Source organism: Diceros bicornis, chromosome 14, assembly GCF_020826845.1.
Source record: "Diceros bicornis minor isolate mBicDic1 chromosome 14, mDicBic1.mat.cur, whole genome shotgun sequence".
In the NCBI taxonomy this organism is placed as follows: Eukaryota; Metazoa; Chordata; class Mammalia; order Perissodactyla; family Rhinocerotidae; genus Diceros; species Diceros bicornis.
The window spans coordinates 32,632,299-32,659,247 of NC_080753.1; the positions used below are offsets into that span (position 1 = coordinate 32,632,299).

Consider the following 26,949-nt stretch of genomic DNA (forward strand, 5'->3'; position numbering starts at 1 on the left):
CCTTATTTCCTTAAATTAACATAGCACAAGTTTTTCCCAGGTAACAGAAATTTGCTGAGATTTGGAAAAATAGGTGTGTTGCATCCATCCCAGAATAGGAAATATATAAAGCAGAACATTAGACTCCTCCTAAAAGTCCACCAGCCATCCATTTCCCTGGTAATTTTGGATGGCCTACTTTTCTGGTCAGATAGTGCAGATCCCCCAAAATAGAGCTGGGGACCCACTCTCAGCCTCTGGGTTCTTCTGCACAAACTCAAGTTGGATAAAGTAAACTCCACTTTATTCTGCAGAGTAATTCAGCCCCTCATCCCCTTTCATATCCAAAAATTAAAAAGACCTTATGAAATATTTTTTATTACTGAAAAAAAATAACTTCACATAGTAAAATTCAGCCTACCCCAAACCAGCTCAGTCAACTTTTATAATCTGCTACCTGAGCACAAGGCTTGAACTAACTATTCTCTAACCACATGCCCAGGAGTCTGCATCCAGGGCAGGAGGTCAAGATGCCCAGCCAGCTAGAATTCACCTCAGAGGCCTTTGCCACATGGAGTCTGCAGCTCTAGGAAGAGCCACAGAGAGGGGTTTGAGACAGTGATGGGGCCCTATAGGGACGCAGCCTCAGGGTTGCAGGGGAGTAATGGAGATTCGACCCCTGGGGGAGCACCATCAACACCAGAGCCTGAGCTGAACTCCTCCCCTGGGAGGCTCACAGGCTCCTCCAAAGAAGAAAAAGAAGTGTTAATGGGCACAGGGAACCCCTCAGACCCACCCACAGTGGGGCAGATGGTCAGGGACATCTTTCCTGACTTAAGCATGAAGTATGGAAAGAGGGTCCCAGAGAAGGATGCCTGAGGGAAGGAGAAAATGTGGGAGCCATCACTCATGTTATAGAAGGAGACATCCCCTTCATTGTAGTCCAGGAAAACCCCCACCCTGTGGGGAAACTGCCTGAGAGATAGTGAAGTGTCAGAGATAGTACAGGCACAATAATTCTTTCCAAACTGCCCCACAACCCAGAACCCCTTATCTGGGGACTCTCTGTACCAGCCCTTCCTTTTCACATCTCCCCTACAGACCCCCAGAGCCCACTCGCTTCTGTCTCCATTCCTGACCTCCACATCCCAGTAACAGCGTCCTGATGTGATGCCCTCAAGACCCAAGATACTGCAGGTGTCTCCTGAGTCCACATGGGTGTCCTTCCAGGTCAGACTCGTCTTTTTGGGAGAAAGGGAAAGGTTGGGATGGGCAGAGCCTGGATCCAGAGTGACAGACCCTGCAGAGAGAGTTACCAATCATGCAAGGCCCTCTCCTGCCCCATAACAGGAAAATACAACCACCCCCAGACACTTAGCTGCCTGGAGGGAGGGCTAAGCGCCCTGAGATGAGAGCCTTGTGACTCAAGCCCACAGCGCTCCAAGCAGGAGAAGGAACCACAAGACTGATTTGGGGGTTAGATATGTCACAGGGCCCTTGAGGACCAACTTGGACTCCAAGGGCTGAAGGATATCTATTTAGCATCCAATATTAGCCACACCCACCAGTTCCAACTATATGACTATCACCGCCATATTCCACCCCACCACCATTGATGGTGTCAGCACCTATATCACCACAGGGATCTGAAGGAGAGGCCATGGGGGCAGCAGTAGGAACACCCAGAAAGAACATGAAGTCACTCACAGGCCTGGAACTTCTCCTTTCGCCAATCTATAAGAGAACCACACGTTTCATATCAGGGATTTGCATAGACTGTACACAACAGGGTCAGCATTTAGTATTCTGAAAAATACTGATACAAGAGTTACAGAGGAAAATATTTTGGAAATATTCAACTGATGCATTTATTTCTTTCTCACACACACAGCCCTTGTGCTGCAGCCTTCCCATAAAAGCTAAGCCATGAAGCTTAATACTTAGGGATTGAGAGGCTGGATATCAATCTGAACATAAAGATCATTGCCCAGATTTCACTATCAAATTATGCTTTCTCAAGTCTCTAGTCACATATTCATCCTGGAAGCTAAGTTTTCTTGAGAAAGTATTAAGGAAATCAAAATTTCCAAGGCCTCCATTTAATTATCAAGAACTAATTGAGCTGAACTTATAGATTGCCTCTAAGCCATGGGTAGAGAGAATACAACTTGGCTGAGCTGAACTCAGAGGATGACTATAAACCATGAGTGAAGAGAACTCGGGGTATAGCATCAGAGAAATCTTGCCCAGTAGGGGGCAATGGAGAGGTTTCAAGGAAGGGAGAGAGATGTTCAAAGCAGGAAAGACACACATTCAGTGAGAGGACAGACACTAATGAATTCTCTTCCCCTTTTCATGGGGTAGTGAGAGCAAAAACATCCCTATATATAGTAGAGAACCCAAAAATATTAGATCTAGTCATCTGCTTCCCCCTATAATGGTCCAGAGAGATTGAAAGCTTCCAGGAGAAACTCTGATGTGGTAGGCCCCCAAAGATGTCCATGTCTTAAATCCCAGAATGTGTGAATATGTTATGGAAAAGGGAACTTTGCAGATGTGATTAAGATTAAGGACCTTGAAATGGGGTCAGGGGTATGGGGGAAACAACAATGCCCCAAACAGCTAGATGGGATCTGCCCCTCCTCAGCAGACCCCAATCCTAGGATCTTAAGATCTAAATCAGGTTAGTCTCCCCGGGGTGAGGACCTGATATGACTAAGAGGAGAACAGAGGGACCCCTCTCCCCCACCGACCCAAGGCCATATAATCTCTTCCAACCTCCATACTCCATCTCTGGAAGAAGAAAGGAAGATTGCTGACCAAAGCAAAGCCTATATAAGTCATAAGACCCTGAAATGTCTGCAGTAGGAGAGCTGTTGCCTCCAACAGGGTGGAGACTCAGAAACAACATACGAACGTTTATAGAAATAAGTAAACAACATTTTCTTGCACATTTGGGGTGTAAATTTGTGACCACCATTCCCACATATACAGGTTCATTCAGAGAAATTGGCATTTCCGTCTCTATTGATTTGCTTGATGGAAATAAGATCACATAAAATGATTGGGCTGACCCATGTGGCCCTCTGAGAAAAATGAACTTTAATTTACTTGTTCTTCACCAAGACATCAGTTGACACCCAATTATAAGTTTCTATATCATAACTGATAAAGATTACCAAAGAAGAAGACGGAGGAGGAAAAGGAGAAAAGAGAATTGGCCTTTAATTTTGAGTCTCTACAATGTATTGAATGTTATGCTATTCTTCACTTAATTTCCACAGCAAATCTTTAAGTTACAAATTATCTTTCCAATTTTATGAATAAGAAGAGAGAAGATATTTGTCCACCTCACACTATGAACCTGTCAATATGAAAATGTTGATTCTAACAAACAAACACATAGAGACAGATATTGGATTGGTGGTTACAAGAGGGGAAGAGGGGAGGGAGGAGGGCAAAAGGGATGATTAGGCACATGTGTGTGGTGATGGATTGTAATTAGTATTTGGGTGGTGAACATGATGTAATCTACACAGAAAAAGAAGTATAATGATGTAGACCTGAAATTTATACAATGTTATAAACCAATGTGACCACAATAAAATAAAAAAATAAATAAATAATAAAACCAATTTAAAAACAAGCAAATAAACTACAAAATATAAAGATGCAAAAAAAAGAAAGAAAGAAAGAAAAGAAAATGTTGATTCTAGTGTAATGGCATTTGTCCTTACAAAATAAAAGGGTACACAAAGTATCCATTAAAATACATGTACTTTAATTCAGCAGATAAGGCGGAGATGGTAAAAGAAGACTATCTGATCCTCATTTTTAACAAATAAATCCCAGAGACAATCAGTAAGATTCTCTAAGTTGGGTTCCTCACTCATCTGGTCCCCAGGCCTCCTTCACGCCTTGGCTTGTCCCTCTCTGTTCTCACAGTCTATATTCCTGACTGTAAACAGAAACATCCAGAGCAGGGAGAGGGCATGTTACACAGGCTTAGAGGGCACAGATCCTTAACTCACCCCAGTGCTAAAGGGTCCTCTGGATGATCCTTCATTGCATTAGGAACCCCCATACCACACTCCTGCCCTGACTGCTGGAAGGTTGAGATGGTCTCACTATCAGAGGTAAACTCAATTAGATGATTACTTCAAAATGGTTTAAAAATAAATATTCTTTACTGAAATTTCTCAAACAGGTATCAAGGAATTGATTACATTTCATGCACCCAAATAACTTGCAAACCCTCCGTGTACTCCCCAACTCAAACCACCATGGCTGTGACTTGTGGTCTCTCTTCCACCACTCCAAGCCACCCAAAATCTCTACAAGGCGAATCTCAGGCACCCTGCTTCCTTCTCATCTCCTCCTCCCTTCCTTCTCCTGGTCTTTTCTTCTCTGATTTGCTCCCCACTCTTTCTCTGGTAAACAATTTTAACTCTTCTATGTTAAGAAGACATAGAAGACACAGAGTCTTCTATGTTTCTCATTTTCCAGTCTTCACACATTGCCCCTAGTAAACCCAGCCAAGGCTGAGCCCATCAGGCAAATACAGAGTTCTCATAAAAGGAGAGATAATGGTTGTGAACAATTACAAGTTGCATTTTTGTTCCTGTTATACAAACATATACACAGAATTTTGCATATAATTTCAGATCTTTCACAGACCCTCACCCCAGAAGTCCATAAACATCCTGGAGGTTCTGGACCCCAGATGCAGAACACCTGTTCTAGGGGCCGGCCCCGTGGCTTAGCGGTTAAGTGCGCGCACTCCACTACTGGTGGCCCTGGTTTGGATCCCAGGTGCACACCAACGCACCGCTTCCCCGGCCATGCTGAGGCCGTGTCCCACATACAGCAACTAGAAGGATGTGCAACTATGACATACAACTATCTACTGGGGCTTTGGGGGAAAGAAGGAGGAGGATTGGCAATAGATGTTAGCTCAGAGCTGGTCTTCCTCACAAAAAAAAAAAAAAAAAAAGAACACCTGCTCTAGAGCAACTAATTCCTCAGTAACCAAGGAGGCTTGGAGGAAGAAACCCAGCTTGAACAGGGAGTCAGAGCATGAGGAAGCAAAGAGAAGACCAATATCCCAGAGGAAAACCAAAACTAGATCCAAAAAGTTGAGGAATTTTGGGGCAAGAAGGATCCAGAACCAAGGACCCCCTTAGGAAGACCTGAATCCTAAGCAGGCAAGCATGATTTCTGAAATCTTCTAGAGATCAGAAATTCCTGATCTACACAGTCGTTTCCCTGTGCCAGTCTCCTCACAACTGACCTCTCCATTGCCACTGCACCCATGAGAAGTACCAGTTGAACAAGGTGTTTGGGGAGGCTGTTCTGACCATAACAGTGACCTGCAGTAGAGGATGGGTCAGAATGGAGAGAGATATGTGTTCCCAAGGAGGAGGCCCGGCAGTCTTAGAATGGAGGCTACAAAAATGACAAGGAAAGGAAGGACATTAACCCATAGAGAAGGGGGCAGAGTCAAGGCTGGGGAGGTGAGGCCACAGGAAGCTCAGAACCACTTACCCGCGTACATCTGGGCCTTCCTCCAAGCTGAAAGAGAACACACCCCAGTCAGACCTCGGCCAGAACAAGCCTGCTCAGCATGAATCTACTGGTCCTTGTCTCCTATCTGTTCTACAGGCGAGACTATCTATAGGGGGAGAGCTGGAGGAACATGACCTCTTGCAATGTGCAGACAGCAGGGTGCTGTGGGAAATCCCCTGGACCACAGGTCAGGAAGCCTGCATTACAGGCTGAGTTCCACACTGTCCTGCTGCTGCTGTATGATTTTGGCAAGTCACTTAGCTGTTCTGTACCTCAAAAACTCAACAATTCTTATTCTATCTGCATTCACTTGTGCCACTAAGGAGCAAAAATTATACTATGTGTGAAAATATTTTAGAGAATACAATATAAATTATTCCATAAATGCAAGAAAGCATTATCATATCCAGTCTTTTTCTGGCAAAGATATATTTGGGAAATAACTCAAAATGGGGAATGGTTTAGGGACAGTGATGTAAGATGAGCTCTAGGGTAAAGTCTTTCTCAGATGAAATATTTCTAGAGATAAACATCACTATTCTGGGGCATTGGCAGCTCATCCTAGCATATTCCCATGCTTGGTCAGCCCAGGCCTCCACCCATCATTTTTGGATCAGCACCTTCAGGAACTGGAGAGAACAGACTAGTTCTCTAAGTTTAGGAGTATACTCCTAAACTTAATGACCCCACTTATTTATATAGCTCCTTTAATGAAATCACAGAGCAGGTGGCTTTCCATTTCCAGATACTGACTGAGAACTAGAAGAATTGAAGGCTAGAAAACTAGCAATATGGTGGGTAGGTTATGGTTGGAATAAGACCCAGATGCATGACAAACTCCAGGGGCCACCATCACACCCAGGTTGCCAAACACTGGGTGGGAAACAGCAGCCCAGATCTGGGAAAGCCCATGGACCAGGGTTGTGCCTCCCACCAGCTTCCATTTCTGCCCACAGGGAAGGGGGTCCACATGTCTGTGCCTAGACAGAAACAAGGAAAGGGGGCACCTTGGCATACGTAGGACAGGAGACCCAAAGACATCTGGAGAGTCACTCACCAGCCAGGTAAACTGATTTCCTCCAATCTGAAAGACACCACACAGGAAACAGGTGAGCTAAGAACCAGAATGTCTCCTATGAAGGAGACACAGGGAGTTCAGGAGGAAAAGCAGAACTTACCAAGATCTGCCTGGAGTTCATCTGAAAGAGAGTGAAAAAATAAGTGTGAACTCCCATCCCTAAAAAAAGGAAAGATTGTGTGCCTGGAGAACCTGCAAGAAAGAACCTCTCCATATCCTAGAATTTCCAACTCCAGACCCATCCAAGAGTCCACAGCTCCAGGTCCTTCTGGATCTCCTCAGCCACCTGCTCTGCACCTAGGGTCCTGGACCTCCCTGGAGAGCTGGAGCCCTGGACTCCGGCACTGTGGTCAGCTTGTCCCTCTCAGCACCGGCTGCCGCCCTCACCAGCCTTGGTCCCTGTCCTGCCTCACCTCTGGCCTTCAGTGCCTCCTCCTTTGCCTGCTGGTCTTCTTCCTTAGCCTGGCGCAGACCCTTCTGTTTCTGCAGCTCCTGCAACTTTGTGGAATGTTCTCTCTTGGTGTAATACCCAGCCCCAGGGAGTAGGAGCATCATCACGGTCAGGATCACTATGAAAGCTGGCTTCCAGGGAGAGGCCTGGGGGAAGAAGGGCTCTGCAGCCCAGCCAGAGATCCCATCAGGGGCACAGCCCTGGACAGCCTAGCCCAGGCCCCCTCCTCCGGCCCTGCTGGAAGCAGGGAACAGCACTGACCTGGGATGAAAATGGCCATCGTCTTCTCCTGGCCCAGGATGGGGTTAAGGATGGAGCAGGTCACGTTCCCTGCAGAGCTGTCTCTCACCACCAGAGAGGCCTCTACACTAAACAGCCCTTCCTCATCTCTGGCATGCGTCTCGGAGAATGCCAGGAACTTCTCTCCACTGAGGTCCCTCCATTGCACCTGGGGCTTCGGGAACCACCCTGAGGCCATGCACACCACACGGACCCCGTCCTCCTCCGGCCCTTTGACGTGCACTTGAGGGGCAGAGCCCACACCTGTGGCAGGGAAGAGGGAGAGCTCTGGGAGGTGGCCTGTGGCCCAGGAATGCCAGTAGTGCCTACATGTGCACAACTCTGGAGCCATTCACGTTGCATTCTGGGGGCTCTGCAGGAATGCTGCCCCTGCAGGGAGCAAGGCAGCAGCCCTGCCACACGGAACAGAAGGAAGGAGCATAGGACCCATTGGAGGCACAGAGAGCAGGGTCCCTTCTCCCCAACCATGCAGCTGGAAAGGCTGATGCCCAGAGGAAACAGGAGAAGGAATTTGGTCCCAGGTTCCTTCCTTATCCTTCACTCTTCTCACCTCACATACTCTCCCAGTGCATCTGCCTCCACACCCACTGCCTGTCTTTGTAAATCACTTTCAAAATTATATCGACAACCCTATCCCCTGAACTCCCCTCCCTTATATCCACGCACCTATGGGTTATCTCTTCCAGAATTCCTCACATAGACTTCAAACTCAACATTCCCAAACAGAATTCATTATTTGGCCCCATCTGTAAAAGACTAATTATGAAAATATCCCCAATTCTTCACGCTTCTTTATATCCAGCTCTCCCTCTGTCACATACTTTCTAGTGCCTTCACACTCTGCCTCTGGGCTCAATCATGTAACTTGATTGGCCCCTGAAAGATTAGCCAATATGACTCAAGCAGAGTTTGTAAAGTGCCTGTGCCTTTGGGCCTGCCCTCTGCCATGGGAAGGATGTGCTTGGGCAGCCTTTCCAGCTGAAGCTTTTCTAGATCAGCCAACAGCCAGATGAATAAAACCCGTGTGAACAAACCCAGCCAAGGTCCACATGGTGACCTCTTCGGCTGACTGTAAGGACAAATAAAAAATAAATGTAAGAGGCTTAAATCTCCCTGTTGAAAATAAGGAAAGAGATTCCCCACCCCTCCTTCTTCTTGGAGCATTTCCTTGAGAAAACTTGTAACTGTTGGTACTTTCTCCCCTCTTTGAAATGTATATAAATCATTTTGAAAACTAGATGGGCCTTTTGACAGCTATATGACCCAGGAATGTCTTTCTCAAGGACCCGGAAGCCATCTCTTTGAAATGTAAACATCAAGGGAGATACCACCCCACTTTCCTCCTTCCTGTGGGAGGGTAGGGGCCTAACTTCAGTGAGTACCGTGCTCCAAATTGTAAAACCACCTCCTGTCATAAAGATATGAGAATTTGCTTTTCCTCTCTGTAAAGCCAATTAGCTAACATAGATGGTCACCTCAATTACCAGGTAAATTTAGGGTGAACTCTGTGTGACAAACAGTGCTGTCAAGTCCTCTTACTTGGGGATTAGTCATTATTGATCTTGAAAACATGTACGTAACGGATTGTATCTGCTTGGCTTTATAAAAGGGGGATATTCCTTTCTATTTTTGCAATCTCTTAGTAGATTGCCTGAGATGTGCATCACATTCTGGATTAATGCCTATTCAATAATAAAACTCTTTTCTTTCTCTACTACCTTTGTGAAAGGATTTCTGGGTTGGAAGATTTTGGTGTTTTGTTTTGTTTTTTTTTGTTTGTTTTTGGTGAGGAAGATTAGTCCTGAGCTAACATCCATTGCCAATCCTCCTCTTTTTTTGCTGAGGACGATTTGCCGTAGGTTAACTAACACCCGTGCCTATCTTCCTCTACTTTATATGGGACGACACCACAGCATGGCTTGATAAGCAGTGCATCAGTCCGCACCCAGAATCCGAACCTGCAAACTCCAGGCCGCCATAGCAGAGCATGTGAAGTTAACCACTATGCCACCGGGCTGGCCCCTGGGAGATTTCATTTTTTATTATATTTCCCCAACATGACGAAAGATGTATGAGTAAGCCCAGTTAAGATTAGCCAAATACAGCCCAGATTAGGGGAACTTTCTTAATGCCTGAATTAAATAAATGGTTATTGCTATATGCCACTGAGATTTTTGTGGCTGTTTGTTATACAGCATTATTATGGCAACAGGTAAATAATACATAATTATCAATATCCCTACCACTAAACGACAAACAGCCAAGGCTAAACCCTGGGAGTATCTGTTGTCCCCTCTCCCCCTTCCAAACTCTTTGTCCCCAAATCTACTCTCTCAGTTGGGTCTACTTTCTAAACCTGTCTGATGTCTGATTCTTCCTGTCCCACCCCCCTGCTGCTTCGTGAAGTCAGGCAGTCATCCTCTCTGCCTTGTAAGTGCATCCACCCCTCCACCTTGCTCGCCTCCATCCATCCTCCTCAGTTGCCAAAGCACACATTCCCAGCACTGCTCTGTTTAAAACTTCTCAGCAATGCATCCAAACTCCATAATACAGCACACAAAGTCTTCTACGATCTGGCATCTGCCTTCCCTCTCAAACTCCTTCTTTCCTCTCCCCCACCCCAACTTCCACCACCTGTGCCCCTCAGGGCACACAAACTCCAGCCCCAAGGACCATTTGATTAACTGCTGACAACCACAATCTGCATGCTCCATGTGCCCCCTGCCTTCTCACATTCCAGTCCATCAACTTCAAGGGCTCTTTGGAACCTTGTCTGGTAAACTCAAGTGCCTGTTCAAGACTGCACTCCCTAGGAGCTTCTCCTGACCACACAAGCAGCATTAATCAATCCTTTCTCTGTGCACCCTATACCAGAAACATCTCTTTATTCCAGTATTGTCACCTCTTACTACTCTCCCATTCACTTGTCTTACGAGCCATGATGGCCTCCTTGTAGACCCAGAACACACCCACCTCAGGGGTTTCACACTGGGTATTCCCTCTGCTTGGAACTCTTGTCCCCCAGATATCCACTTGGCAAAAACCCTACTTCCTTGAGCTTTTGCTCAGATTGTCGGGAAGGCCCAGTGTGAGCCCCTATGTAACAATAAAGGCTTCCCTCCCTCCCCACCTCCACATTCTGGTCCCCTTCCCCTGTTCTACTTGGCCATTTATCCCAAGTACTTACCACCTCCTAACACCCTTTATAACATATTTATCTATTTATTTACGTATTGCCACTAAAACATAAACTCCACAGGGCAGGGATCTTTGCTTAGTTCACTGATGTACCCAGGTGCCCAGAACAGGACCTGGCACATAGTGGGGGTTCTATATGTTTGTATTGAATAAGTGAATGAGTGAATGAGCCTCCTTTTCCACATCTATAAAATGACAGGCTGATCTACATGGTCTGAGGTTCCTCCCAACTGCAATACTCTAGGACTCAAGAATATAGATCAAGTCACCAACCTGCCACCTTCAGCTCCAAACTGGCCTCTTCATAGAAACCTCCCTTTCTGAAGAAGCAGGTATACGGCCCATCGTCAGAAGCCTGGACGTTGTGGATGTGCACTGCAGCCTCCCCTTGGGTGAGGAGGTCCCTCACCAGAGAGGTCCGCCCTGCATACTGGGCCATCTGCTCCTCGTTCTGCTCCTGTTGGTTTTGATAGATGAACACAACTTCTGAAAACTTGGAGCGAAACCACCTCAGCTCCATGTTCTCCACACTCATGGTCAGGGACACATGACAGGGCAGAGTGGCATCCCCGCCTAGCATTGCCACGATGGGGTCTAAGGGGCCAATCACAAAGAACTCCCCTGTGGACACACATATAGGAATGAGGAAGGTGGAGAGATGAAGACCACGGACAGGGAACACACACAATCGGGTGGGAAAGCCCAGGTAGGCTGGGGGCAAGTGTCAAATGAGATGACCCCTGACCTGATGGATTGAGCTGTAACAACTCTAAATCTGGGCAAGATCTTCAGACCACAACTTTGTGACCCAGAAATGATGTCAAAACGACCACCTTATCCACCTGTGCTCCTGTCTTCACACCCTCCCATGAACGACTCTAACTCAGTGGTTTGCAACCTTCAGCATGCATCAGAATCACCAAGAGGGCTTGTAAAACACAAATTGCTGGGGCCCACTCCCAGAGCTTCTGACTCAGTAGGTCTGGGGTGGGCCAAAGAAGGTGCATGTCCAAGGAGTTCCTGAGGATGCTGAAACTGATGTTCCAGGGACCACACTTTGAGAACCACAGCTCTAACCCGGCCCCTCCAATGACGGGACTGAAAATTGACCAGAGAGCACACCTGTGGCTCAGATCAGAACTCTCTGACCATTCAGCCACACCCAGGAACTTCCCCCCTCCCACCTTTAACTTTATTATTTGTGCCCTGTCTTTCTCCTCTGCTGAATTACCTGTGCACTAAAAACTAGAGCCAAATGCTATTTCCATTAAAAACCTGCCCTCACTCCCATCACCCACAGGAACCCAAACCACTGCTTGTTAAAAAAGAAGGTTCACCCCACTGCCATCCCCTCAGAGCCCTTGGCCTTCTGAGGCCTGGTGGATGGGCCACAACGTGACTATTCTGCAAGCCCTGCTGGACCTCCAAAGAGTGACTTCTCACCTCCCGTGCTGCTCAACCTTGGCCTAAGTCACCATCATCTCTCACCTGGAGGACGACAGTGACTAATCTCCCTGTGTCTATCCTCTCCCTACCCCTACGTCTGTGACCCTTTTCACTTGTAAGTGAAACCATGTCCCTACTCCGCTCAAAACCCTGCAATGGCTCCCCAGTCCCCCCAGTGGCCCAAAGGCCCAATAGGGATGACCCCCAGTACCTCTCTGCCCCCAACTCCTGCTCCTCTCCCTTTCACTCATTCTGCTCCAGTCAACACTTGCCTCCTCTGTTCCTTGAACACACCAGGCACACTGCCAGCTTTGCACTGGCTGTTCCCTCCTACAGAAACCCTCTTTTCCTGGAGATTCTCACAGGCTCACTCCCCACCTCCTCCAAGTCTTTGTTCCCATCTCACTGTCTACACTGACCACCTGATTGAACACTGATGCCTGCCCTCGCCCCACCTCCCGCACCCCTGACTGCCCTACCCGGCTCTACGGCATTGTCCCGCCCTCTCAGCTCCTCTAACAGACTGTAGGTTTTGTTGGTTTGTTGCATTTATTATTCACTGTCTCCTGCTAGAATGTAAGCTCTGTGAAGATAGGGAATCTGTTTGTTCTATTCACAGAATAACACCTAACACATAGTCGACACCCTATAAATACCTGTGGAACGAAATGAATTAATGAATGAATAAGTGCTTCAGATAACAATGAAGCCTGGAAACAAACAATAAGGAGAGAAATATTTTCACATTTTTGATAGTTGACTTTTTAAAACATCATAAACTCCTCATTGGACAATTATCAAGGTCCCCTACCCAGCCTTATGTCATGATTTAGTGCCTCTCCTTAAATGTTTATTTTTTTTTTTATTGCAGTAACATTGGTTTAGAACATTGTATACATTTTAGGTGTACACCATTATACTTCTATTTCTGCATGGATTATATAACCAATGTTACCGCAATAAAAAAAAAACAAATAAAATAAATAAATAAATAAATGGATATATAAAGAAAAAAGACATCAATAATTGTGTCATTTCAAAAAAAATGTTCAATCACAAGTAGTGGTTAGGGGAGCAACATAATCTTTCTAGAGCCAGAGCCCCCAGAAATAGCCATCCATTCCTGATAGAGAGAACCAGCAGAGCTCCTGGGGGCTCCCACCCACCCAAGGGAGACACAGGAAGAGGAATGGGGCCACACTCACCTGCGGACCCCGCCGGGGGCAGCTGGATGAGCAGAAGCAGGGAAGGGAGATGACAGAGCACAGAGCGGCTGGAGCAATCCTCCATTTCCTTAGAGCTAGGGAGAGAGGCCAAGAGGCAGGGCCAGCCCAGAGCTCCGAGCCCTCAGAGAGGAGAGCAGGGCTCAGGGCTGGCAACAGCCTTTCCTACCGGCTCATTGTGTTGATGGTCCCCACACAACTCTGATACCAAGAAAGGACAGAGCCCGGGCTCCTCCCAGCCCTTTTGAATGCCTCTGTGGTGCTAGAGAACCATTAGGTTTGCTTGGGAAACAACCACTCCTTCCCTTCCCACCCCAATGGCACCTGCAGCACAGCCCCACTCTGCCCAGAAAACCAGGCCCTTCCTTTCTCAGCACCTGGGGTCCTGTGGTGGAAACCGTCCCTTCATCTCTCCATTATTCACACACTGCTGGTAACGCCGCAAGACAGAGGGCCCAGACTCAGACCTTCACCATGAAGGACATGCCAATTCCTGCTTGCAGTTCTGTTGTCCCCTAACTGTGAGCAGGGAATCACTGAGAAGCGTCAGGGACAGACTACATCCTCTTCAAGGAGACTGGGGCTCCCATCACAGGCACGCTGTCCTGCTGTTGTTTAGTTCACCTGAATTTCAATCCCACCCCAGCCCTTTCCTTCTAGGGACCACGGACACAGCCCTGCACACAGCAGGTGCCCAGTCAATTTCCCACTGATCGGTTAATCCTCTTCCTCTCTGTATTCATGGAAGATTTCGGTCTCAGGGTAGAGGATCCCAATGGAAACAGAGTAGCAGAGAGTATAAAATGAGTCCTAGCCAGAGAAAAGACCCCCAAACCACTTACTGTTGGAGAGGAGAGACAGCTTATGGTTCTGGGAATGACAGATTCTGGGGCTGACTGCTGAGTTCTCCTCCAGACTCTCTGTGTTACTGCCTTAGGTGAGTTTCTTGACCTTCTCTGCCTCAGTTTCCTCATCTGAAAAATGGGAATAGTAACAGCATCTCGCTCCCAAGGTTTTACAAGAATCACATGAATTTATATTTGTAGAATCACTACATGTAATTAGAACACAGCCTGTGGAGGCCTACTCACTTAAAAGAAATATTGCAACACAAATGTGGTATTAGAACTTGCAGCCAGCTGTGCTGGGGCTCCCCACACCTGATAAAGAGACTGAAGGGGCCACAACAACTACAAGCAGCGGAGCATTACAACAGCTGGCCAGGAGCATAACTCGGCCTCCCTGAGCACCTACAGGGAGAGCAAACAGGCCACAACAGAAGGACACACATAGCCCACATAGGGGTCACTCTTGGAACATTGAGAACTGAGGGAAGTACACTGCAGGCCTCCTAAGCCATCACTTACATAAGATCCCTATCCAAGAGCAAGAAATGTAGCTGACCTACCTAATACGTAGTCACAAGCACAGGGAAAGAGGCAAAATGAGGAGGCAAAGGAATACATTCCAAGTAAGGGAACAGGACAAAACCCCAGAAAAGGAACTAAGTGAAACAGAAATGAGCAACCTACCTGACAGAGAGTTCAAACACAGAGTGATAAGGGTGCTCACTGATCTGGGGAGAAGAATAGATGAACTCAGTGAGAATGTCAACAAAGAAATGGAAGATATAAAAAAGAACCAATCAGAAATGAAGAATACAATACTGCAAATGAAAAATTCACTAGAGGGACTCAAAAGCAGAGTAGAGGATACAGAAGAACAGATATGCGAGCTGGACGAAAGACTAGAAGAAATTACCCAAACTGAACAGGTAAAAGAAAAAACAATTAAAAAGAGTGAGGACAGTCTAAGGGACCTCTGGGACAACATCAAGCGCACTAACATCCGTGTTATAGGTGTCCCGGAAGGAGAAGAGCGAGACAAAGGGGCAGAGAATCTATTTCAAGAGATAATAGATGAAAACTTCCCTAACCTAAGGAAAGAAACAGACATCCAGGTATAGGAAGCACAGAGAGTCCCAAACAAGATAAACCCAAAGAGGCCCACACCAAGACACATCATAATCAAAATGTCCAGAATTAAAGATAAAGAGAGAATCCTAAAAGCTGCAAGAGAAAATCAAGTCACATACAAAGGAAACCCCATAAGGCTATCAGCTGACTTCTCAGCAGAAACCTTACAGGCTAGAAGAGAGTGGCACGATATATTTAAGGTGCTAAAAGGAAAAAACTTACAGCCAAGAATACTTTACCCAGCAAGATTATCATTCAAAATGGAAGGAGAGATCAAAAATTTCCCAGACAAGCAAAAATTAAAGGAGTTCATCAATAAGAAACCAGTGCTACAAGAAATGTTAAAGGGACTGATTTAAGGGGAAAAGAGAAGACGACAAATAGGAAAAATTATCTATTTCCATGATAAGAATGTCATGGATACAAATGCACAAAAAAGAGGTTAGATATGATATCAAAAACATAAAAGGAGGGGAGTTAAAGAGTAGAGCTTTCAGACAGAGGTCAAACTAAAGAGACCATCAATTCTGTATAGAAGAAGAAAGGAACAGAGAAGGACTACTAAAACACTGAGAAAAATAAAAAGTTAAAAAATGGCAGTAAGTACATACTTATCAATAGCTACTTTAAATGTCAATGGACTAAATGCTCCAATTAAAAGGCATTGGGTGGCTGACTGGATAAAAAAACAAGACCATATACATGCTGCATACAAGAGACACACTTCAGACCTAAAGACACTCACAAACTGAAAGTGAAGGGATGGAAAAAGATACTGCAGGGAAATGGCAATGAAAAGAAAGCTGGGGTAGCGGTACTCATATCACACAAAATAGACTTTAAAACAAAAACTGTAAAAAGAGACAAAGAAGGGCATTACATAATGATCAAGGGAACAATCCAACAAGAAGATATAACACTTGTAAATATCTACGCACCCAATGTAGGAGCACCTAAATATATAAAGCAATTATTAACAGACATAAAAACAGAAATAGACAGTAACACAATAATAGTAGGGGATTTGAACACTCCACTTACACCAACAGATAGATCATCCAAACAGAAGATTAATAAGGAAACATTGGCCTTAAATGACACACTAGAACAGATGGACCTAGTAGACATATACAGAGCATTCCATCCAAAAACCGAAGAATACACATTCTTTTCAAATGCACATGGAACATTCTCCAGGATTGATCACATATTAGGCCACAAAACAAGTCTCCGTAAATTTAAGAAGATTGAAATAATACCAAGCATCTTTTCTGACCACAACAGTATGAAACTGAAATCAACTATAGGAAGAAAATCAGAAAAGCCACAAATACGTGGAGATTAAACAAAATGCTACTGAACAATGACTGGGTCAAAGAAGAAATCAAAGAAGAAATCAAAAAATACCTGGAGACAAATGAAAATGAAAATACGACATGCTAGAATTTATGGGATACAGCAAAAGCGGTTCTAAGAGGGAAGTTTATAGCAATACAGGCCTATCTCAACAAACAAGAAAAATCTCAAATAAACAATCTAACAATGCACCTGAAGGAACTGGAAAAAGAAGAACAAACAAAGCCCAAAATCAGTACAAGAAGGGAAATAATAAAAATCAGAGCAGAAATAAATGAAATAGAGACAAAAAAAAACAATAGAAAAAATTAATAAAACCAAGAGCTGGTTCTTTGAAAAGATAAACAAAATTGACAAACCTTTAGCTAGACTGACCAAGAAAAAAAGAGAGAAGGCTCAAATAAGTAAAATCAGAAATGAAAGAGGAGAAATTACAACAGACACCTCAGAAATACAAAAGATTATAAGAGAATACTATGAAAAGCTATATGCCAACCAATTCGACAATCTGGAAGAAATGGATAAATTCTTAGAATCATACAACCTTCCAAAACTGGATCAAGAAGAAGTAGAGAATTTGAATATACCAATCACCAGTAAGGAGATCGAACAGTAATCAAAAACCTCCCCAAAAATAAAAGTCCAGGACCAGATGGTTTCCCTGGTGAATTCTACCAAACATTCAAAGGAGACTTAATACGTATCCTTCTCAAACTCTTCCAAAAAATTGAGGAGGAGGGGAAGCTCCCTAACTCATTCTACGAAGCCGACATTACCCTGATACCAAAACCTGACAAGGACAATACTAAAAAAGAAAACTACAGGCCAATATCACTGATGAACATTGACGCAAAAATCCTCAACAAAATACTAGCAAATCGCATACAACAATACGTTAAAAAGATTTTACACCATGATCAGGTGGGATTTATTCCAGGTATGCAGGGATGGTTCAACATTCACAAATCAATCAACATGATACACCACATTAATAAAATGAAGAATAAAAATCACATGATCCTCTCAATAGATGCAGAGAAAGCATTTGACAAGATACAGCATCCATTTATGATAGAAACTCTGAATAAAATGGGTATATAAGGAAAGTACCTCAACATAATAAAGACCATATATGACAAACCCACAGCTAATATCATCCTCAATGGTGAAAAACTCAAAGCTATCCCTCTAAGAACAGGAACCAGACAAGGATGCCCACTCTCACCACTCCTATTTAACATAGTACTGGAAGTCCTAGCCAGAGCAATCAGGCAAGAGAAAGAAATAAAAGGGATCCAAATTGGAAAGGAAGAAGTGAAACTGTCACTATTTGCAGATGACATGATTTTATATATAGAAAACCCTAAAGAATCCACCAGAAAACTTTTAGAAGTAATAAACGAATATGGTAAAGTTGCAGGATACAAAATCAACATACAAAAATCAGTAGCATTTCTATACACTAACAACGAAGTAGCAGAAAGAGAAATCAAGAATACCATCCCATTTACAATTGCAACAAAAAGAATAAAATACCTAGGAATAAACATAACCAAAGAGGTGAAAGATCTCTACACCGAAAACTATAAAACATTGCTGAAAGAAATTGAAGAAGACACAAAGAAATGGAAAGATATTCCGTGCTCTTGGATTGGAAGAATTAACATAGTTAAGATGTCCATACTTCCTAAAGCAATCTATAGATTCAATGCAATCCCTATCAAGTTCCAACAACATTTTTCACAGAAATAGAACAAAGAATCCTAAAATTTATATGGAACAACAAAAGACCCCAAATAGCTAAAGGAATCCTGAGAAAAAAGAACAAAGCTGGAGGTATCACACTCCCTGGTTTCAAAATATACTACAAAGTTATAGTAACCAAAACAGCATGGTCCTGGCACAAAAACAGACACACAGATCAATGGAATAGAATCGAAAGCCCAGAAATAAACCCACACATCTATGGACAGCTAATCTTTGACAAAGGAGCCAAGAACATACAATGGAGAAAAGAAAGTCTCTTCAACAAATGGTGTTGGGAAAACTGGATAGCCACATGCAAAAAAATGAAAGTAGACCCTTACCTTACACCATACACAAAAATTAACTCCAAATGGATTAAAGACTTGAATGTAAGACCTTAAACTATGAAACTTCTAGAAGAAAACATAGGCAGTACGCTCTTCGACATCGGTCTTAGCAACATATTTTCAAGCGCCATGTCTGACCAGGCAAGAAAAACAGTAGAAAAAATAAACAAATGGGACTACATCAAACTAAAAAGCTTCTGCACATCAAAGGAAACCATCAACAAAACGAAAAGACAACCTAACAATTGGGAGAAGATATTTGCAAACCATACATTTGATAAGGGCTTAATCTCCAAAATATATAAAGAATTCATGCATCTCAACAACAAAAAAGCTAACAACCCAATTAAAAAATGGGCAAAAGACCTGAACAGAGATTTCTCCAAAGAAGATATACAGATGGCCAACAGACACATGAAAAGATGTTCAAAATCATTAACTATCAGGGAAATGCAAATCAAAACTACAATGAGATATCACCTGACGCCCGTCAGAATGGCTATAATTAACAAGACAGGAAACAACATGTGTTGGAGAGGATGTGGAGAGAAGGGAACTCTCATACACTGCTGGTGGGAGTGCAAACTGGTGCAGCCACTATGGAAAACAGTATGGAGATTCCTCAAAAAATCAAGGATAGAACTACCATATGATCCAGCTATTGCACTGCTGGGTGTTTATCCAAAGAACTTGAAAACACCAGTGCATAAAGATACATGCACCTCTGTGTTCATTGCAGCGTTATTCACAACAGCCAAGACTTGGAAGCAACCTAAGTGCCCATCAAGGGACGAATGGATAAAGAAGATGTGGTATATATACACCATGGAATACTACTCAGCCATAAGAAACGATGAAATCCAGCCATTTGTGACAACATGGATGGACATTGAGGGTATTATGCAAAGCGAAATAAGTCAGAGGGAGACGGTCAAATACCGTATGATTTCCTTCATTAAGTAGTAGATAACAACAACAATAAACAAACAGATAGTGACGGAGATTGGATTGGTGGTTACCAGAGGGGAAGGGGGGAGGGCGAAAGGGATAATTAGGCACATGTGTGTGGTGATGGGTTGTAATTAGTATTTGGGTGGTGAACATGATGTAATCCATGCAGAAATAGAAGTATAATGATGGGGCCGGCCCCGTGGCTTAGCGGTTAAGTGCCCGCGCTCCGCTACTGGCAGCCCGGGTTCGGATCCCGGGCTCGCACCGAAGCACCGCTTCTCCGGCCATGCTGAGGCCATGTCCCACATACAGCAAGTAGAAAGATGTGCAACTATGACATACAACTATCTACTGGGGCTTTGGGGGGAAAAGAAAAAGGAGGAGGATTGGCAATAGATGTTAGCTCAGAGCCAGTCCTCCTCAGCAAAAAAAGAGGAGGATTAGCACGGATGTTAGCTCAGGGCTGATCTTCCCCACAAAAAAAAAAAAAAAAGTATAATGATGTACACCTGAAATTTATACAATGTTATAAACCAATGTTACTGCAATAAACAAAAAATTTTAAAAAAAAAGAACACAGCCTGGTCCTCTTAAGCGCTACAAAAATATTATTAAAATAAATAAATAAAGGTGCAGCCCTCCCTGTGGTTGTCCTGGGTCTTCCTAGAGCCACACTATTATACAGCATCCCCCTCCCACCCTAGCCCCACCACATTCTCAGCCTCCTCCTCACAGCCAGCTGCTCCCTGTTTTCTTCCTCTTGGCCCACAGGTGTCTTCAAAACCAACTTACCTGCTTTGAAAGGCTGAGACTTCTGGAGTATCTCTAAACTCGGCAACTTGACAAGGTTCAGGGACCCCAGCAGACCCCAAATCTGCCCCCAGAGTTTGCACCTGCAGTTAGCTGCTCAGAGCCCCAAACCCTGCTTCCAGATCCAACACCAGGTGCCATGGATTCCTCACGTCTGAGAAGCAGGTGGTTCCCAGGAGAGTGGAGAAGAAGCAGAGCCTGGCATAGGTTGCAGGGGCGTCTGTAGAGACCAGGCCCTGGGGCCTCCACTAAGTGCTCCCAGACAGAAGAGTCCACCCGTCTCTGGCTCCTTCCACCATTTGAAAATGAAAGCTTACAAAAAGCAACCCCAGCAGACTCTGCTCTGCCCTCTGGACGGTACACCCTGGTTATCAAGAAGGAAACAGCATGATCAGAGCAGCAAAAAGAGGGTAGGTACAGGTACTGAAACAACCCTGTGGAGGGACAGAAAGAGACACAGACTCAGTAACTATTTGTTGAACAACTGCTGTACTCCAGGTGGGCTAGCTTCTAAACCACTGAAGTAGGGACTGTGGGTGGCACAGCCAAGACTAATACCTAGCCCTATGCCTAGGTCTGTCTGTGCACTACTAAAATGATTCCATGTCGGTTGGTAAATTGCACAGGGCCACAGCCCCCAGTGTAGCTGCTTTTCTTTTCTTCACCAACAGATGACCCAGGAGCTCCCCATAAACCTGGCAACTGAGGAGTTAACACCAGACATCAGGAGCTTCCAGTTCCAGCTGCAGGACCCTGGCCCTGCCCACGCTGAAAGGAAAATGCCCTACGGGTTGTTAATTTTTAATATCACTCGTGGCCTGGGTACAGCCATTCAGACCCCCTCCCTGCCAGCCTCCGTGTACAACAGGAAAAGCCCGATTCTATTGTCTCCAAAGGAAAACCATGGAGACTGGGTTTCCTCTCCAGCCCTCACTTCCTGCAGTTTCTTCATCTCAGTAAAGGGCACCTGTCTTCACCCAGTTATCTCTGCCAGAAAGTCGAGGGTCATTCTCCTCTCCCACTCAGTCCCTCTCCAAACTCCACTCTCCCACTCAGCCTACTTCCAATCTACCAAAAGGTCCAAGATTTTTCTCAAATCCATATCCACCACCAGCACCTAGTTCCAAGCCACACTCATTTCTCACCTGGCCCTAGCAGCGGCCTCCTCATGAGTGTCTGCCCCACCTCCAGCCTCACCTCCTCCAGTTCATTTCCCTTCCAAGGTCATGATCCTCTCAAGTCAGCTAATGTCAACTCTCTGCTTCACCCCTTTAAGAGATTCCTCTGCTTAAACTTCTTCTCTTGCTCCCAGGCCTCCGGCTTCCTCTCTCACCTCATCCCATTGCTGTGCCAGGTGTTCCCTCCTGGACTCAGGTGAGTTCCTCCAGTTCACTGGGCTTTTCCCAGGCTCGGGCCTCCTCACAAGACACTGAGGCTCCTGCTCTCCCTCTCCTCTGCCAAACTCCTCGCCATTCAGGTCTCACCTAAGTGTCCTTCCTCAGGGGGGCCTTCACTGACCACCCAATCCCCATTATGTGCCCCATACACGTGCTTGTGGGGGTTTTGGTGGCACCCTGTTGTCCACCACAGCCCTGACACGTGTTCATCTGTGGAATGTCTGTGGAATCCATGAGAGGAGGCACTGTGTGTCTTGTTCACATCTGCACACCAGCCCTGACACAACACCCAGCACGTAGTAAACACTCAGTAAACTTTGGTTGAGTCATTTACAGAGGAGGCGCTTCAGCAGCACATTGCCTACTCAGCCTCGTCCAAATTCAGAAAACATTTTAGTCCACTGAGAAACTTGAAGACTAACTCAGACCTAAACAAGTCAGCCCCTGGATGGATACAACCGCTCCACCATCTCCCTCTCTCTGTTTTTGCATCCCCCCCAAACATAAATGCTTCACTAATTATATCACCGGAATGATGGGCTGGAAACTTCAGGCTCAGCCACCTCTGATTGCCCCCTCAAGCCTGCCCAGTGCTCTGGTGTTCATGTGATAAGTGATTTTGACTAGTGTCTCCCTTGCTGCACTTCTGCCAGGTGGTTGTCATCATTATCCTCATTCTACAGATGAGGAAACCAAATCTCTCAGAGTTTCACAACTACACACCCAGCAAAAACTCTCTCAGTCTGTGTTCACTCTTGATTGTTCTAAATGACCCGTTGTGTTTGTCTTCCTGCAAGGACTGACTGACCCACTGATGCACAAGAATGCTTGGTTTCTGCCCAAAACTCTGGTCTGAGATATTAAAACTCCGGGCAAACCCAGGACTTCTAGATATACCTGAACACATCACACTTTGTCACCTCCAAAAGGTCCATTTCTGCTAATATCCACTTAGACTCAGGGATATTTGGAAAAACCCATCTTAATCCAAAAATAACTGATGAGACAAGAACCAATATTAGCCTCCAGGTCCACCTTCACCATCTACCCTCCACTGCCACCACCAATCCCTGCCCAATGAGGAGACTTCTCAAGACCTAAGAGACCTTAGGAGAATTTTATGAAAAGACAGAAGGAAAAAAAACAATTTTGTTGAATACTTCTAAGTGCCAGGAACTGCACTGCACACATTGTGTTTATGCCACTTCGTTCTCACAAGTGCAAACAGAGATGAAGTAAAACATGAGCCCCACCATCTAGTAACATTTAATCCAGGAACTTCATAGAGGAGAGAGGGGCTAGAGCTACAAGGAGACCCACCCCAGTCCTCAAGCCCAGCCCAGCGCCCAGATCCACACAATCAGGGTGAAAGAGTAGCAAGAAGGGGACCTTGGACTCAGAAATACCCCGGGATGATATGGCCAGAAAGCTTATCTCACCCTGAATGCCAGCCCTTTGATTCCATGTTGGGGGGTGGGGAGGGAATGACAAAGCTCAGGGAAGACTTTCCTAAGAGCGCTGGAAGGACACTGAACACACTGGCAGGAAGGACAGCAAACAGCAAACTTCACTGCCCTCTCCTAGCTCTTCAGGGCCATGTTTCAGCTTCTTTAACAATGAACACTGTTCACTAGCCACAAATGATTTTTCTTGCACAAAATAGAAATTATCCTAATACTAATGGGATTAATATTTTACTTTCCTCTTAACAGACATATGATACCTCCTATGTTTTAGTTGCTTCAAGTGCTTTTGAGACCATTTCAGATAAACACCTGAGCCATAAAAAAACGGTGAACGTAACAGGAATTGTGATTCTAAAATGTGACATTTGATGGAAAGGATTAAGCCTCTTTTCTTAAAGGTGCAATCAGTAAAACTTAATTTATCTTGACACTGTGAAGATGAAGGGTTCACTGGGTTATCTTCTACTGTGGGAAAGGTTTAAGAACTGTTTTCTGCTTGTTTATTTTCTGGGGAAAAAAAGAATAAGAAACACACACAAGGTGATGGTTTTTGTTTTGACTTAAAATTGTTCCTTCCTTTATCTAACCAGCATGACCCTGGCTGGGGACGGAGCTCCCCTGGCAGCCTACTGAGCAGAGCCCCAAGGGCACAGTCGGGCCCTCACCCTCCTCTGAGCCTGCACATCTGCCTCTCTGGTGAGAAGAGCCCTTCCCGGTCGAGGCTGTCATCCCCACAACTGAAATATCCAACTAAAGGTGGTTCCGCGGGTTCTTTAAGCCCCTCACTCGCTCCCAGGAGTGGTCGGTGCCTGTCCAGGTCCCCCCAGAGGTCAGCTGCAGAGCCCATCTGGCCCTTGGCACCGGCCCCACCATCCTCTGAGTGGGCAATCCACTCTGCTTCCAAAGTCTGAGATTCCAGGGGAGTTGAGGAGGCATCACTCCCACCCAAGCCCCTAGGTATATAAAGGTAAAGGAGTGAGAGTGGGGGGGCAAAGAGGAGGGACATTCTTAAAGAAAATTTAATAAATTTATTACACTAATAAATAAGCAAAAGATAAATAAGAAATTAAAAGGAAAGGAAGCAGAGAGAAAGATGGCAGAAGAAAAGAAAGAGCAAGACAGAAGGAAGGAAAGGAGGGAGGGATCGGAAAAAGGAAAGAGTAGGATCCTCCTGGCATTCAGCCCTGACCTATCTGGGGTGTTGGGACGCCAGAATGAACACGTCTGCCCAGAGCGTCTCAAGGTCCCCAGTCACTGTGATGAGAGTGAATGAGTGCAGAGAGCGAGCATGTGCACTGCCTGTGTGGGTGACCCAGTGAGTGACCTGGAAAGAACTGACACACTCTCCCAATCCCATGTAGGTCAGGTCCATCCACGGTGAAGGGTGAACCAGGCAAGTCCTGGTGGGAGAGACTTGAGCGCTAAGTTATGGGAAAGGGCCTGGAGGCCTCGCACTTCTCCCTCTGTCACTGAGAGAATCAGAGGAGAGAAGCCTGGGGCAGTAGGGGCAGGAAAGGCCCTGACCAGCCCTGAGAGGCTAATTCTAACCGTCCCCAGGATGCAGGACACCCGTTCCTTCATGTCAGAGAGACTCGTCTCCACAGGCTGAGCTGTAGGGCCCCTGCTCTCTAATGATGGGCACCAAACACTCACGCCCGTTGTTCACCACATGCCATTTTACTCTGAACATCACGGAATTTATTTCAATGATTGTTTCACTATAGTGCTCTGAGGAGAGTCTTGCTGTCCTCATGTTACAGCTGGGAGACAAAGGCACAACAATATGAGGGAAGCTGCCCAGGGTAACCTGGTTGTTTGGCTAACCCTGACAGGAGCCAGGTCCCCCTGCAAAGCTCAGGTGAGCTCTAAACCGGGGGCATCAGCCCCAGGGGTGCTCCAGGGATCTGGGCAGCAGGAGAAGAGGCAGACAATATATTAGAACTTCTATTACAAAAGCTTTAATCTTATCTCTTTTTTTGCGTTATTCATGTCTGTTCTTAAAATCTGAATAATATTTGTACATATTCGATATCTGTACGTTCAAAATACATTACTGAAAGGAGTGCACGATCCAAAGAGTTTGCAGACCCTCGCTCAAACCTCCCCTCTAGAAAACCTCTCCAAAGCAGCAGGTCTCAGAGAGGGAAGCACGAGCTTCCTGCAGCAGCTGCCTGGGAGGCGCCCAGAAAGAGGTGACCACATAGGTCGGGGGAGGAACCCAGGGGCCAATAGAAAGGCCGCCCCGCCTGATCTCTCCAGGTTCCGTCAGGCTCTGCTGCCCCCTTGTGGCCAGTACGTGGCGGCCTGAAAGAGCGCTTGCCTCCAGGAGGACGCTGAGGGAAGGAACGGAGGATGCCGACAAGGGATCTTAGAAATGTGGACGGGAGCGCAGGAAAGCAGACGCAAAAGACGCACGCTGCAGAATTCCAGATATATGAAATGCAAGAACAGGCAGAATGAATCTGTGGTGACAAAGTCAGACACGGAATTCCCTGGCACGCTGAGGGGGTAGTTAGGGCAGGAAGGGACACCAGGGAGTGTCCTGGGGTGGTAGGACTTAATTCATGTGCTTATTCACTTACTGAAGAGTTAGCTCTTATTTCTAGTCATTTTTCAACAGCAAAACTGAGTTCCCACAGGGAAGTGGTGGGACAATGTCACCACTTCCGTCCGCCCAAGTCCCTACACATTGGTCCATCCCATATGCTCCCCAATCTCACTGCTCCCCTAAGGCCGGAGAGGGTGAAGACCTCCCCCTTCATGGACCACACACACACACACACACACACACACACACGCACAAGACTACATCCTGTCTTTGCAAAAGGCCCCTTGGCTTTTCTCCTCCACACCCCCCTCCCCATTTACCCCTGGTGGCGTCCCTACTGCAAAGTTATAGGACACACTCTCTACACTCAGTTGTTCAGTGGGCACTTCAGTGGGCATCTGGGGAAAACAAAGAAAATATCCTGGGTGGGGGAGGGCGAAATGCGTGAAGGTCAAAAAGTACAAACTTGCAGTTATAAAGTAAATGTTAGGAGATATACAGCATGGGGACTATAGTTAATAATACTATATTGCATATTTAAAAATTGCTAGGAGAGTAGATCGTAAAAGTTCTCATCCTAAGAAAAAAAAATTTTTGTAACTATGTATGGTGACAGATGTTAACTAGGCTTATTGTGATCATTTTGTAATGTATACAAATATCAAATCATTATGTTGTACACCTGAAACAAATATAAGGTCATATGTCAATTATAACTCAATTTAAAAATTAATTGGAAAAAAAAAGAAAGAAAGTCTCTTGCCCTGAGTAGCCTCACAGTCCGGCTGCCCAACAGGACACATGGTGAAGTGGAGAAAATCACAAAGCAACATGGACAAGAAATGCAGAACCCTCAGATACACCAGAAATAGGATACACCTAAGGGAGCAAGAGGAGAGGGCAGGAGAGGCTGCTCCTGGGCAGAGGAGTGGAGAAGTGTCCTCGGTTTCCAGCTTTACTCGCCTGGGGAAACTCCGAATTCTCTGGAACAAAGCTGAAAATGGCGGGTCAGCACCTGACCTCTCTGAGGAGCTGTCTTCCTTGCTCAGGAGACACTGGCTCAGAGAGCTGGAACCAGAGGTTCAAAGGTAGGGGGGGAAGTTAAAGTCTGA

General features: G+C 45.5%; 1 protein-coding gene across 1 annotated transcript; it reads right to left on the reverse strand.

Annotated features, from left to right (window-relative positions):
- Positions 1–400: 400 nt before the first annotated feature.
- Positions 401–13,509, reverse strand: LOC131413812 (butyrophilin subfamily 1 member A1-like). The gene is made up of 9 exons (XM_058554699.1): positions 13,223–13,509; positions 10,845–11,192; positions 7,335–7,616; positions 7,036–7,236; positions 6,723–6,743; positions 6,602–6,628; positions 5,524–5,550; positions 1,687–1,713; positions 401–1,279 (listed from the first exon to the last, which is right to left on the reverse strand). Exons 1-9 carry the CDS (start codon positions 13,305–13,307, stop codon positions 609–611), a joined length of 1,689 nt encoding a protein of 562 aa, XP_058410682.1. The 5' UTR covers positions 13,308–13,509; the 3' UTR covers positions 401–608.
- Positions 13,510–26,949: the final 13,440 nt, after the last annotated feature.